Here is a 15900-nt window from a genome sequence, read left to right as displayed (position 1 = left end):
ACCAAGATACATGCCCTTAACCGGAATTGAACCTGGGACCTTTCAGTCCACAGGCCGATGCTCTATCCACTGAGCCAAACCGGTTTCGGCAGTTTTTAAAATTTTGATGTCTTGCCCAGGTGGCGTGGCTCAGTGGTTGAGTGTTGACCTATAAACCAGGAGGTCATGGTTTGATTCCCAGTCATAGTACATGCCTGGGTTGCCGGCTCGATCCCCAATAAGGGGCTGCACAGGAGGCAGCCGATCAATGAATTTCTATCATCATTGATGTTTCTCTCTCTCTCTCTCTCTCTCTCTCTCTCTCTCTCTCTCTCTCTCTCTCTGTCTTTCCCTGTTTTATATATATAATAACAAAAAAATTTGTGATGTCTTATAAATTCAACTATATCTAATGTATAAGATTAATACTACTACATTTAAGAGTGGTTATTTCTTGGATATGGGAGAATGGGTGATTTTTCACCTTCTTTATGATTATTTGAATGGTCTGATTTTTGTTTTAGCAATGAGCATGTATTTATCTTTAATAACCAAGTCTTTTACTTCGGAAAAAAAAATATTGGGTTGGTGGTTGCCTTGTGGGCCATCCATCAGGGTGGCTGCCTACTTGGAAATCCAAGGGCTCCTTAAGGAATACAGAATAAAAACCACAAGAGATGATCTTGAACTTAACATAGCGTTAACATTTACAATTGCAAGTATTTTCTGTCTGATGAGGTGATAGCTGGGTTCTCATCATTTTAACAGAAATACATGAAATGTTTTCCCACCATTTTCCCTACAGACATTTGCAATCTACACTGCTCTTTTCAATGACTGCTTACGATTTCTTTGGGGGGGGAAAAAGATCCCTTTGAACCAGTCATATTAAACATTCAGCCCATTTTCAGTTATCCTCCGAGCTGAAAACATGGAACATTTTATTTGTATTTCCGCTTTGTGACAGCTGACACTTTTTTATCTCCCCTTCTAGGCTGTGACAGAGGTTTCTGATGGGGTAGAGCACACTTTATCTTAAATATCTCCACATCTTCTGTGGAAGTTTGGCACAGAGGAACATTAATAAGTCTTCCTTGCATGGCCGAGGGCATTCACTATTGTAGATAATGCTGTTGTAAATCGCTGACATGACTTTTTCTCAGCTTGTTTTGAGTCATTCACATTGTCAGTAAATATTTGAGTGACGCTTGCTCTCCAGCCCCAAGCTAGATGGCACCGAGTACCAGATCATGGCTCACATGACATTGAGAAGCTGCCTGGCTTCTAAAAGCCAGGAGTATTGCTCTGAACTTGCCTTCATTTTCACACTCTTTATTTTTCCCATTTTGGGGCAGACGGAGGCCTCCATTTCTCAAGTTCTTTTGTTATATGCCTATGGGCATCCATTCCAGATGCCACAAGTTGAGCTCTCTTGGGGGTTACCACTGACTTAAACTTGAAGTCCTTATTCCTTGTAATAATGAGCTGAGAAGCCCCAAAGTAGAGGGCAGACCGTGGGGAAAGGAACTAGGGTCGGGACCCCAAGCTCTCGGTGCTGGTGGTCTGGGAGCTCACCTGTCACGAAGAGGATCCACTCCTTCCCTTCGTATGTGAGCAGCAGCCTCTCCCACTGGGCTTGCCAGAAGTGGCCAGAAGCACCCCAGAATCTCTGAAGATGCCTTGGGGGGAAACCAGGTTCCTGGGTGAAGACTGGTGGGTGCTCTGACCCCAGACCCCCACCCCCTGCCCTCCAGTCTGACAGACTCACCATGTGACGGAGTTCCAGAAGGCCACCAGCAGGAGAAGGCCGGAGCCCAGGATGAAGGCGGTCCTCCGCATGGAGCCCCAGATGTGTCCCTCCTGTGGAGGACAAGACAGCGTCAGGCCCCTGCAAGCCCGCGCCCACGCAGCCCGCAGCGGGAGCTGGCAGGAGCGCCGAGCGATCGTGATCGGGATCTCAGCCACGCCAGCTCCGCCGACCTTTCCCCAGTCTCTAGGGAAGGCTCATCCTTATCAAGAGCCCCACGCTGCAGGTGGGTGTGTTTATGAAAACCAGAGCTCAAGGTTGTGGGGAAGGTGGGGAGGGAACCGACCTGACTCCAGAGAGACTGGCGGGCGGTTCTGTCCCCCAGAGGAAGGCAGGAGCCTTCCAACAGCGGTGAGCTTTGTCACCGTCCTCCCGGGAACAGACACCCATTATGCAGGCATTGAGTCACCTGGGAGCCCTTTCAAAACACCAGGCCCCTCCCAACCCAGTTATGTAAGCCAGGTTTTTCACCGCTTCCCGGCCAATGCCAAGGCCGAGACAGCCAGCACAGGAGGCCCTGCAGAACCCTCAGTGAGGGCCCCAGGACTGCACTGTGCGAGGCCCATTTTCCCATACCCGTCTCTGCCTGCCCCTGAAGAAAAGAGTAAGTGAACATCTGTTCTGGCTTTTAATAACTCCTCGTCCTTCCAGCAAGACCAGCCAAGGTTGCCAGCCGGACAGGACAGTGGGCAGGTCGAAGAACAAAGCGCAGGCCACTGGCAGCCACGGGAGGTGCTTCTGTGACCACCAAGAGCCTAAGGCGGCGACCATGGCAAACCTGTGGTGCACACAGAAGGTGCCAGCCTTGGGGAGGAGGACCTGGCGCCAGGGGAGGCAGTGCTGCGGCCCGGTGGACAGGACTGCGGACATCCTCACACCACCTGTGTCTAAGCCAGAGGAGTCCGCCCGGAGTCTTCCTGGGGGGAACTGGAGAGCTGGGCCCCCCACCAAGGGTCAGGGGGTGTTGTGGGGGGGGGGGGGTGTCAAACAGGACACTTGTTTTCATCCAGACGTTTGAATCTACAGGACCAGATGGTTTTGATGGATCCATTCATAGCAACCTGAGTCTGCACTGAATCATTTCTTCTCTGCTTACCCATCCCACCTTTGATCAAAAGACCAAACAAACAAAAAAACACAGGTCTTTGTCCGGGGCCACTTAGAAGTTAAAGGGCTGGTGCTCCTCGGGGCCTTCGCTCCGAGGACCAGAGGGACTTGTTCTTGGACTGAAGCAGGTGTTCACTGCAAGGCCTCCCTGAACTCCTCAGGCCGGTGGCCCTGGGCTTCTGCAATGATTCCTCTTCTAGGACTCAAAGGGCCCTTCTCAAGAACCTTTCCAGACTCACTAGAAATTTTTCATTTGAGTTTAATCAAATGAAACCAAGTCGAATTGAAAACCTCAATTTCATGCTCAGGTTTAGGTATTTTTTCCAGGGCCTGTGGTGGTTTCTCTCTAGCAGCCCGAGTGGAAAAACATGCCGCACCGAAGCTAGCTGCGTCAGGAGCCGGTTCCCAGTTCCTGCTCCCAGGCCCCAGTGGGCCTCTCTGGTCCCCGGAGCAGTTCTGGAGAGGGTGGTGGCAAAGGCCTGAGACATGGGACATCCTAAGGGCCAAGGGACTATGGGAGGGTAGCTATGGGGCTGGCTGGCTGTTCCCTGGGGCAGGCAGAGGGGCTTTGCTTATAAGGAAGCTTGCCATCACGTGCTCTTGGCTCAGCTACTGAAATGAGCTCCTCGGCAATGTGGCAGTTCCCCCTAATCCTCGGGAGACTGTGAGCGAGTGTAGAGACGGAAAGGGCCACTGGCTGCCTTCCCACCCGTGTGGTGGGAGCTGGCGTTTACCTGCTTCGGCTTCTCATGGCGCTGACGTCCAGCTTCCCCCTTCATCTGCAATAAGGAAGCACAGGTGAGTCTGGATGCACTGCACGTGCGGCCAAGGAAGTAGGGAACAGAAAAGTCACGGGGCATGGCTAGCAGTGATTTTAAAAAATATATATTTTACTGATTTTTTTTTTTTTTACAGAGAGGGAGAGGAATAGAGAGTTAGAAACATTGATGGGAGAGAAACATGGATCAGCTGCCTCCTGCACACCTCCTACTGGGGATGTGCCCCCAACCAAGGTACATGCCCTTGACCGGAATTGAACCTGGGACCTTTTAGTCCGAAGGCCGATGCTCTATCCACTGGGCCAAACCTGTTAGGGCGGGCATAGCTAGCGGTGATTTTTAATGCTGGAGACTCATTAAAATCACCTGGGGAGTTTTAAAAAGTTACTCTGGCCCTGGCCGGATAGCTCAGTTGGTTAGAGCACTGTCCCAATATGCCAACGTTGTGGGTTGGATCACCAGCCAGGGCACATATAAGAATTAAACAATAGTTTAATTAAACAATAGTCTACGGCCATACCACTCTGACCAAGCCCGATTTCGGAAGAATTAAGCAATGAATGCATAAATAAGCAGGATAACAAATTGATGTTTCCCATTCTCTCTCTCTCTCTCTCTCTCTTTCTCGCCATCCCTCCTCTCTTTCTCAAATCAATAAGTTAAAAAAAATTTTTTACAAGGTTGCTCAGTAACCTTGTCAGGGGGCTGCCAATGGGACTTTGCCTGGAATAGGCTTTCTCAGATTATGGGATGTGACAAATCCTTCTTTTTGAGTAGCTTCACTCTCTGCCTCAGTATTACTCTCATCCAGAGGGAATCTCTGTCCTTATCTGCCAATGACTCTGGCCCAGGAGCCAGGGCTCTGTCTGACTCACTCGGACAGCTTTCTTAACCTCTGTGAAGTCAGGTCACCACACATGGGTGGGGTTTGTCACACTGAATAACATGGAAGCATTCTGTAAGCTGTGGTTCAAATGGTAGATATATTTATACACAGAAATCATTAAGACAGTGAGCCTGAAATCTTATACTTTTCTCAAGGTCACACCTCAGTCATAGCTATCACTTACTAGTTCTTGAGACTGTGGCCAAGTTGTCCTCTCTGAGCCTTGGTTTCCTTAGCTATGAAATGGGAATAACAGCAGTGTTTTTCACTCATGTGATCTCTGCTGGGAGAGTTGTGAGAAATATCCACATGCACCCTGACCGGGGATCGAACCCACCACCTTTTGATGTACCGGAAGACACTCCCAATCACTGAGCCACCTGGTCAGGGCCTCACCTGGTTGAAGAGGGGCCTGGAAAATCACCTGGTCCCACCATATGACCAGGATGAAAGAGCCTCGTCAAAGGAGGCTACAGATGGCAAAGCCAAGATCGGGGTCCCGCTTCCCATCTCTCTAAGGACATTTTATTCTTCGTGTTGATGGTTGTACCTGGTTTTATTATGCATGTTCACCAGCTACAACCGCAGGAAACTGCTTTCCTGGATCCACATTTCTTATGTTACTCAGGTGGAAGGAAGAAAGAACGGTGACTTACAAAGTTAGGACAGCAGAGGTGGTGCCAGGCAGGCTCTCCGTCTCCACGGGGAGCACATTATGGCAGGAGGGACACAGGCAGCTCAGAAAAAAGGCCTGTCAGGGAGAAGTGCTAGGACATTGATACCCAGCCAGGGAGATAGCATAGATTTAAGAAAAGGCGTCTGAATGTTTGGCCAGTGTTGGCCCAACTCCCACCTAAGCCCCCAACTCCAACCCAGCCCCAGCTGGGCCTGCTTTTGCCCCCTCCTCCAGCTCCCTCTGTGGCCCGGAAGACAGCAGGGGACCTGCTGTGGCTTATAGCTGTGGAGTTTTGTCTCCCTGGGAGTGCTCATGAAAACTCACGAAAGAATCTGGCCAGTGTGGCTTGGTTGGGCATTGTTCTGGGCACCAAGAAGTCGCCAGTTCAATTCCTGGTCAGGGCACATGCCCGGGTTGCAGGCTCACTTCCCGGTATGGGGCATGCAGGAGGCAGCCGATCAATGATTCTCTCTCATCATTGAGGTTTCTCTCTTTCCTCTCCCTCTCCCTCTGGTTCATGGGTCGACACTCAACCATTGAGCCCTAATGGCTAGGTCAAAGAATTCTCCTTTGAATAACGCTTTTTCTCCACCTTCACTGTCCAGAGCATTTCTGATTGGCCCGAACCGGAGTCTGGCCCACATGGTCACGGTGGACAAGGCCCCATTCAGACAAGCCACCCTTCGTGCAGTGACAGGATCCTGGGATGAATGAGGCAGATCCCTTTCAATCCTGCTGTCTGCCTGCTCCCCGAAGCACAGTCATTAGGCAGAGGAAGGCGGTGCTAGGCACCTGCGGGGATAAGCCTGTCAGGTGTTTCATAATAAGTTAGTAATATTAAAGGAAACACCATGTTGGGAAAGACGTGGAGAATAAGCATCTGTAAGCCATTTGCAGGTAGAACGTTCACACCAATTGAAGATATTCCTTAAACCAGCGTGGGTTTCCCTCCTCAGGGCTTGCTCGGAGTAGGAACTGTTCTGTTGATCCTGTTGAGGTAAGCATCTTGTTTGGGAAGGAAGCTGAGGAGATTGTCGGTCTGTATGTCTTAAGCTTCCAGAACTCTCTGGGCTATGCTAAGCCCAAAGAACTTCATTTACAAGTCGGTCTCATTTCTAGCCTTTCCCAGTGTCTTATCACTACTATCTTGGAACAACTAAGACATGACCTTTGATCTGTTAGAAGCTCCTCTAATCCTCCTGCGGTTATTTACTCTGTGCAGAGAATTTACTCTGTGCAAGGAGCCCTGGAGCCAAGGTCCATATGGAGAGCCCTGGGCTAGAGGTCTGGGCCGGAGCTGAGAAAATGCGGAGTAGGGCAGGGGATCTGGCTCACGTCAGCAATCTTTAGAAAAGGACCACGTACAGGTTCCTCTGTGCTCTGCCATACCTGGTTTCAAACCTCAACACGGGTCCTCTCTCTCCCAGGCTGGGTTTTACCTTACCCAAGGAATGTTTTAGTTAAACCATACTTTTTTTTTTCTTCTTTTCTTTTTAAGGCAAGATAGATGTAGAATCTGCCATGTGAATATAAAATCTGCAATTGAAGATATTCCTTATTCCTTATTCCTTATCCATTATTTAGTTCCCCCAAACGAATTAGTGCACATAAGTTTTCTCTTTGGAAGAAGTGGTATGCTTTCTCATAGAATGCAAAAAGAAATAGGCAATTCTCCACCAACACCCTTTTTTGTTGTTTATGAGGAAAGAGAGAAACACTGACCTGTTATTCTGCTTATTTATGCATTCATTGGTTGCTTCTTATATGTGCCCTGACATTAGATCAAACCCCCAGCCTTGGCGTAATGGGACGACATTAACCAACTGAGCCACCTGGCCAGAACCCACCATCACCCATTTTGCTTTAGCTTCCAGACAGCTCAGAGTGAAATTTACTCCAATTATACTTCAGATTTTTTTTTTCTATTTATATAACCTAACTAGAAGTCCAATGCACAAAATTTGTGTAAGAGTACGGTAGGCCTTCCTTCCCCCACCCTGAACGCTGCCAGCACCGGCTTCCCTCCGGCTTCCCTCTGGCACCCTGGACGCAGGCTTCCCTCATAGCCCTGGGCTTCGTCCAGAAGGTCGTTGGGAAGGACATCTGGTCTAATTAGCATATTATGCTTCTATTATTATAGATTATATAAAATATGATGATGTGTATGCAAAGCTGTTCATTGTGAAATTGTTTTAATGGCAAGAGATTGGAAACAACTTAAATTCCATCAAGAAAGGATTGGTTAAATAAATCAGAGTACATCCAGTAATGATGCATTCTGCAGCCATGGAATAGAAATAAGGCAGTTTGGGGTGTACTCTTCAGAAATATTAAGTGAAGAAAGCAATGTGTAGAACATGTGCAACCGTGCATGAGTATATTTGCATGCTGTTTACATCTGCATAAAATAACACACGTACTATTAGACTAGCCCTGGAAGAGGATCTGAGACTGGTATGGTGGCTTCCGGTGAGGGAACTGGGCAGCTCAGGGGGCAGAAGCAAGGCTGTCTTTATACCGTGTGCCTTTTTTCTGTTTTGGATTCTATGCCATGAAAATTATGAAAACATTTAAACAGTTTAAATGACTGCAGTGCCCATTCATAGGAAACATTTTACTGAAGAGTCATACAGTAATTTGCGCTCCCTCTACTTTAAATCAATGATAATTTCAATTCCTGAAGGCTGTTGAGAAGTCTTTGTCTCCCTTGAAATGGTATGACAGTTTTCCTGTGTTCATTTTTTCAGGGTGAAAGGATCCCCAGCTTTCATTAGACTGTGGAAGGTAATGATGACGATTAAGAGCCAATGCAATGGTTTTCTTCTTCTTCCTTCTATTCCTTCCCCTCCCCCTGCTTTTTTTTTTAAATAAATTTTTATTGTTCATATTATTACAAATGTTCCTTTTCCCCCCACCACCACCATTGCTCTCCTCCACCAGGTTCCCACCCCACCCTCTGCCCTTTCCCCACCCCCCATTGTCCTCATCCATAGGTGCACAGTTTATGTTCAGTCTCTTCCCACATCCCCCTCTCCCCTTTTCCTCAAGAATCATCAGTTTACTCCCCTTCCATACCTCTGATTCTATTATATTCACCAGTTAATATTGTTCATCAGATTTTTTTTTAATTTCTTTGGTTTTTAGATTCACTTGTTGATAGTTACATATTTGTTGTTCATAATTTTTATCTTTATTTACTTTCTCTTCTGAAAGAACCCCCTTCAGCAATTCATATAATTCTGGTTTGGTGGTGATGAACTCCTTTAGCTTTTTTTTTTATTAGTGAAGCTATTTATCTGGCCTTCGATTCTGAGTGATAGCTTTGCTGGGTAGATTATTTTTGGCTGTAGGTTCTTACTATTCATCACCTTGAATATTTCTTGTCATTTCCGTCTGGCCTGCATGGTTTCTGTTGAGAAATCAGCTGACAATCGTATAGGTGCTCCTTTATAGGTAACTACCTTGTTTTGCTCTTGCTGCTTTTAATATTCTCTCTTTGTCTTTTGCTCTTGGAATTTTAATTATGATTTGTCTTGGTGTGGTCCTCTTTGGATTCCTTTTGTTTGGAGTTCTGTGCACTTCCTGGACTTGTAAGTCTAATTCTTTCACCAGGCGGGGGAAGTTTTCTGTCACTATTTCTTTCAGGTTTTTTTTTTTTTCTCGATATTTTGCTCTCTCTCATCTTCTGGGACCTCCATAATTCTGATGTTGGTTCTCTTGAAGTTGTCCCAGAGGTTTCTTACATTATCTTCAATTTTCTGGATTCTCTTGCCTTCTTGCTTCTGCGGAGGAGTGTCTTCTGGCTCTTTATGTTCCAAATCTTTGACTTGATTCTTGCGATCTTCCATTCTGTTTTTAGGACTCTGTATAATGTTTTTTATTTCAGACAATGTATTCTTTATTTCTTGTTGATCCCTTATCATTTCTTGTTGATTCCCTATTAATTCTAGTTGATCCCTTTTCATAACCTCATAGGTCTTATCAACCTTTTCTAGGAAATTCTTGAAAAACCTTATAAGCGTAGATTTGAATTCTATATCCAGTTGCTTTTTGTCCTCCATTTCTTTCTATTGTGATCTATTTCATTGTCTCGGCATTTTTGCCCCCCCTGCTTTCTTTTTGTTAACAATTTTAAGTTGTCTGAAAGCCAAGCATTAGCAGTAAAGCTCTCTACAGAGCCCAACCCCTTCCCACCCCCACAAAGCAATATGAAAGGTAGTCATTGAGTGCCTGATGGTTTCCAATCAGTTTTTATTTATTTGCCTCTGATATATTATTAGTACCTTAATATATAGTATTATAATATATATGATAGCTTTTATTGTAATATATATGATAGCTTTTATTGTAATATATATGATAGCTTTTATTGTAATATATATGATAGCTTTTATTGTAAGCTATCACAAATTCTTTTGAAGCTGAGGATTAAGTATAAACAAACAGGGCCACATATTAAAATTAAGAACAAAACCTGAAAGACTAGAAGGATGCAAGTACACTAAGACCCAGCAGCTCTGGCTGATGTCAGCAGGCTGGGTGCGGATGATCAAGTCCACGATTAGGGGCTAAGATATCAATTTGACCTTGGAACCCTCTGCTCCAGGCAAACCTTCTGGCCAAAGGGAAAGTGACTGTTTATCTTCTGATGATAAAAGGCCCACTTGGCTGTGGAGTCACAGGGATTATCTCCTGACATCTGATGCCATCAGAAGCCAGCCACAGAGTGTTTCCTAACCTGACATTTGTCCTTTGGCGAAGCCAATAGCCCACATGTGCTCTCCCAAGAACCTTAGGTAGGCAGGGGACTCGTCTGAGCTACTCAGTCCTATCATTCTGAATATTTTATGCTGAAGCAGCTTGTTTTCCATATCTCCCCACCTGTCTGCAGCCATGTTTTCAATTTTAAGTGAACAGAGTCAGTCAGAAAGATTCTAGGGAAGACCTCACAGTGGGCAGAGAAGTTCCTTAATATTGTTGGCCAATAGTAGTGCTCAAGTTAGAAACTTTGGGGGGAAAAATCAACAACAATTATGAAATATTTAATATGTTAAGGTACTAAAATCCAATTTTTATTGTTTTCTCGCTCTGACTTTTCCTCTACTTAAAAAAAATATATATATTTTATTGATTTTTTTTTTTTACAGAGAGGAAGGGAGAGAGATAGAGAGTTAGAAACATCAATGAGAGAGAAACATCAATCAGCTGCTTCCTGCATACTCCCTATTGGGGATGTGCCCGCAACCAAGGTACATGCCCTTGACTGGAATTGAACCCAGGACTCTTCAGTCCGCAGGCTGACACTCCATCCACTGAGCCAAACTGGTTTCAGCTCCTTTACTTTTAAAATTCTTTTACATTCTCTCATCTAAGAACTACAAGTTTTCTTAAGCTCATCTATTCTAATGCCCCTGTTTTCCATCTGAAGAAAAGGAGGCCTAGAGATATTCAGCATTCAACTCCAAGGCACACAGTTATTTAGAATTCAGTGCTCATTATACCAACGGAGTCTACAAAAAGTATAGAAAGTGCTGATGTGAGTGAATGTGGGGTAGGTATCAGGATTTTAAAGGGACACAAAGGAATGAGATCAGCCCCTATTAGCCATGAATAGTGTATTAGATATTATGTGTCTTTAATACCAAAGGGAAAACAGGACATGTTTCTCTGAAATATTAATCATCCTTTTAAGAATCATTCATGTGTGCCAGATACAATGCTAGGCACAGGAGATAGGAGGATAAAGAAGGCGTGCCTCGTGCCTTGCTTAATAAAGAAACACTATGTACGTAACTTTGATTTTCCAAGTGATAAAGTATATCGAGGAGATTATGAAATAGGATTTATAATGAGAATTCATTCAGGGAAGATAAAGAAATGAAATGCACTAAGAAATAAATATTCTGATACTTTATAACAATGAATTGATTCCCCTTTAAAGGGAATTTGATATGTATTGTGAGATTACCCAAATTGGGTACTTTTTAGTGTGGTTGTTTCAAAAGCAGATGATTCTGATGGTGCAAGCTTCTTACTGCAGAATCCCCCAATCTAGATAAATGACACAGTGCGGCTGCAACTGATGCCCATGATCTCAGCGATCTGAACACGGCACAGGCAGGGGACGAAGGTGGGAGAAGCAGAGAGAGTTTAGTTTTGTCTGTCTGTATCCTTTATTCTTTCAGATCCTAGGTTGCTGATCTTCTGCATGATTAATAAATGTTCCCCTTTCGTAGGTATTAAGATTGGTTATATCTTTATGAATGTGCAAGGCTCCTTGTATACATCTTGTGACGTTATTACCGTTATTTAGAGGAAACACAGAGAGAAAAAAGACCTGTGGACCACCTTTCTATGGCTAAGGAGCTAGGCCCACACAGCAGAACTGACCAGTTCCGGGCGTCACAGTTTCTGGCAAAATGCAGGGCTCCTCACACTTTGCCTAGTGCTTCATGTGCTTTTGCAATAGCACAAATTGTGTTTCAACAGAGGGAAATGACATTGAGGACTGGGAGTCCTGGCATTATCTCAGGCTGTTTGCATTCTTAGAACAAGCCCAGCAGTGGGCTTCCGGGGCTGAGACTAATCTGATACGCGATTACGCTGCTTAAAGCCTCTGGTGAAGAGGGTTTTCGGGAGCTGCTCTAACCATGGTTTGGGCCTATGCGAGGCTTTTAAGGAAAAAGATATTCATTCAAGGTGATGAAATGCATGAAGGGAAAGGTCAAACTCTGAGGCAAAAACAACTCCTTCTGACAGCTTTAGCCATTACTGCCGGACCACTGCGTGCCCAGGAGGCTGAAGGCCTGCCCAGCTTGTTTACTGTATCCACAGCACCAACACAGGCCTGGCATGTAGCATGTATCCAGGAAGTGGTTGTTGAATAAATAAAAGAAGGAGAAATGAGTAAAAAGTATTGTTTTCTTTGCACTCAGAACGTGTCCAACATTTGCTATGGAGCATCTCTGAACCTTTCCCTGTACGAATGATTTTCCTTCCTAAGGTTAGAAGTTGCTGCTCGGAGCATTTCTGTTTTACCAAACCGAACTGAACCTTCCTATCCCAACCAGAGGTGTTTGGTTGGAACTGCACATGACACTGAGGCAGCCCACAGGCTGGCATCTTGTCTATCTTGTCTTGCTTGCCAAGCCCCAAAAGCCTGGGAGAGAACCCCCAAATCCCGGGCCTGCTGTTCACTCCCACCTATACACTGACATATCCCCTCCATCGGTCACCTTTGTTAAGCCTAGATAACAGAACGGACTTGTTCTGACTCCACACAGTTTCTGGCAAAAGCTAGGCTTCCTGAACACTTTGCCTGGCTGCGTGTGTTTTTGGAAGAGCATAGACCGGTAGCACCTGCCGTAATCCTATCAGGCCACCAGCAATTCTAAAACCAAGGCATTGTTGGTAAATTTCCGTATGGTGCATCAAAACAGTCCTCATGTCAGTATGGCTTTTACATTTTAAGAATGTTGTCATCGGCCGAAACCGGTTTGGCTCAGTGGATAGAGCGTCGGCTTGTGGACTGAAAGGTCCCGGGTTCGATTCCGGTCAAGGGCATGTACCTTGGTTGCGGGCACATCCCCAGTAGGGGGTGTGCAAGAGGCAGCTGATCGATGACTCTCTCTCATCGATGTTTCTAACTCTCTCTCTCTCCCTTACGATGTTTCTAACTCTCTCTCTCTCCCTTACTCTCTGTACAAAATCAATAAAATATATTAAAAAAAAAAAAAAAAAAAAAAGAATGTTGTCATTGGCCCCGTCCCTTGCAGGTCAGGAACAATTCAATCACAGTTGCTTTTCGCCACTCTCTTCTAATTAGATTTTCCTCTTTTGAGTGCTGACTTGGGAGTTTTCCCTAAACATGATTTAAAAGCCAAAACCAAACCCATATGACAGAATTACCTGTCAGTTGCTGCCAAAACAAGACTACAGAAGAGGTAGATGGTACATGTAAAGGCAGAGGACATAGACATTAGAACTAAGAAAATGTCCTAGCAGTCACATGCAGAAGAATGAAACTAGATGACTGACTTTCAATGAACTAAAAATGGATTACAGCCTTGAATGTCAAACCTCAAACCATAAAACACAGGGACGAAAACAGATGCTAAGTTTCTGGACATCACTTAGTCATGTTTTTGTGGATTTAATTCCAATGGCAAGGGAAACAAAAGCAAAAATAAACAAATGGGACTACATCAAACTAAAAAGCGTTTGTACAGCAAAGGAAACCATCAACAAAATGAAAAGGCAGCCTACCGAATGGGAAAAGATACTTGCAAATCATATATCTGATAAGCAGTTAATATAAAAATATATAATGAATTCAAAAATCTCAAAAAAAACCCCCAACAACAACAAACAAACAGTCAAAAATATGGGCAATGAGCCCCAGCTCGTCTAGCTCAGTGGATTGAGTGTCAGCTTGTGGACTGAAGGGTCCTGGGTTTGATTCCAATCAAGGGCACATGCCTGGGTTTCGGGCTCTATCCCCAGTAGGGAGTATGCAGGAGGCAGCCAATCAATGATTCTCATCATTGATGTTTCTATCTCTCCCTCTTCCTTCTTCTCTGAAATCAATAAAAATATATTTCAAAAAATGGGCAAGGGGCCCTAACCGGTTTGGCTCAATGGATAGAGCATCGGCTGTGGACTCAAGGGATCCAGGTTTGATTCCAGTCATGGGCATGTACCTTTGTTGCGGGCACATCCCCAGTAGCGAGTGTGCAGGAGGCAGCTGATTGTTTCTCTCTCATCAATGTTTCTAACTCTCTTTCCCTCTCTCTTCCTCTCTGTAAAAAATCAATAAAATATGTTTTTTTAAAAATGGGCAAAGAATCTAAATAGGCACTTTTGCAAAAAAGACATACAGATAGCCAATGGGCACATGAAAAGATGTTCGATATCATTATTAGGAAAATGTAAATCAAAACCACAGTAAGAATCACCTCACACCTGTTGGAATGGCTATCATCAAAAGACAAGAAATAACAAATGTTGGCAGAGAACAGAGAACCCTTGTACACTGCTGCTGGGACTGTAAATTAGTGCAGCCACTATGGAAAAAATATGAAGACTCCTCAAATTACCATATGACCCAGCTATTTCTTATCTGTGTATTTATCTGGAGAATATGAAATACTAATTTGAAACGATATTTGCACACTTATGTTCATTGCAGCATTATTTACAGTAGTAATGATATGGAAATACTATTAATAGTAGCCCTGGCTGGGTAGCTCAGTTGGTTAGTGTTGTCTCCATACACCAAGGTTGTGAGTTCGATCCCCGGTCAGGGCACATACAAGAATCAACCAATGAAGTAAGTGGAACAACACATCGATGTTTCTCTTTCTACTTCCTCTCTCTCTCTCTCTCTCTCTCTCTCTCTCTCTCTCTCTCTCTCAAATCAATAAATTAAAATTTTTTGTGAAAGATAATGTAAATAACTTAAGTGCCCATCGACAACTAAAGATAAGCAAAGTGTGGTCTATATACTATTACTCAGCCATAAAAAAGTGAAATCTTGCCATTTATGACACTGGATGGACCTTAAAAAAGTATTATACTAAGTAAAAGAAGTAAGATAGAAAAAGACAAACACCATATGATTTCACTCATATGTGGGATATAAAAACAAAACCAAATGAGCAAACAACAACAAAATAAACAAAAAGCACACTTACAGAGACAGACAGCAGATGGTGGTTACCCGAGGGGAAGGAGGTGGAGGGAGGGCAAAACGGAAAGGGCGTCAAATGCACGGTGGAAGCTTGTCTTTTGAGGTGAGCATGATGCAGCACATACAGATGTTGAAGTATAATGTTGTTATAAACCACTCTTACCTCAATCATTTAAAAATTATTTAAATATGAATAAGGAAGGAGGGAAGAAAACATTCTGGGACATTGTTCAGACACAGACCTTGAGTGGAGAGGACAAGGAGGTGCCAGACGTGAGACTGTATTTTGCCTTTTTTTAACAAAATTCTCACTTGAGTATATGTTTTTATTGATCTTTATAGAGGGGAACAGAGAGAGAAAAAAACATTGATATGAGAGAGGTAGCGTTGCTATCAATTGGTTGCCTTCCCTACATACCCCGACAGGGATGGAACCCGAAACCTAGTTATATGCCCTAACTAGGAACCGAATATGCGACCTTTTTGGTGTATGGGACCATGCTCTAATCAACTGAGCCACACCGCCTAGGGTTTGCCTTTTCCTTCTTTTTTTATTTTTTATTTAATATACTCTTTATTGGTTTCAGAGAGGAAGGGAAAGGGAGAGAGATAGAAACATCAATGATGAGACTCATTGATTGGCTGCCTCCTGCATGCCCCTTCTGGGGGGTTAAGCCTGCGACGCGGGCACACTTGACTGGCATCAAACTTGGGACCCATCAATCTGCAGTCCAGCACTCTATCCACTGCGCAATACCGGCTAGGATAGGCTTGCCTTTTCTTTAAATGAACTTGGACTGGGCTTGACTTTGGCAAAGAGCTTCCCTCCCCCGCAGTTCCCACTCACCTCTGCTGTGGGCTGCTTCCCAGCTCCTCCAATGTCCGGCCACAGCTCAGGGCTGCTTTCTCTTCCCCTTCAGCCCTTGTCCAGGCAGCCGCAGTCGCCTAACCCTGTGTTGTCACTGGAGTGGGTCAGGA

The 15900-nt window shown here is 44.6% G+C and overlaps 1 protein-coding gene across 1 annotated transcript in view; it reads right to left on the bottom strand.

The window, feature by feature from the left end:
* Positions 1–15900, bottom strand: part of FAXDC2 (fatty acid hydroxylase domain containing 2) — a 24327-nt gene extending 8427 nt beyond the window's left edge. The window contains exons 1-4 of the mRNA XM_036423728.2: positions 15770–15900; positions 3628–3672; positions 1748–1839; positions 1555–1658 (exon numbers count right to left, since the gene is read on the bottom strand). Coding sequence (XP_036279621.1) covers positions 1555–1658; positions 1748–1839; positions 3628–3672 — 241 coding nt within the window. The 5' untranslated portion in view covers positions 15770–15900. The remainder of the gene's footprint in view (positions 1–1554; positions 1659–1747; positions 1840–3627; positions 3673–15769) is intronic.

The sequence above is a fragment of the Pipistrellus kuhlii genome, unplaced genomic scaffold (genome assembly GCF_014108245.1).
Source record: "Pipistrellus kuhlii isolate mPipKuh1 unplaced genomic scaffold, mPipKuh1.p scaffold_m20_p_8, whole genome shotgun sequence".
Classification (NCBI taxonomy): domain Eukaryota; kingdom Metazoa; phylum Chordata; class Mammalia; order Chiroptera; family Vespertilionidae; genus Pipistrellus; species Pipistrellus kuhlii.
The sequence above is the reverse complement of the archived record's forward strand: the minus strand, read 5'-3'. Positions and strand labels throughout refer to the sequence as shown.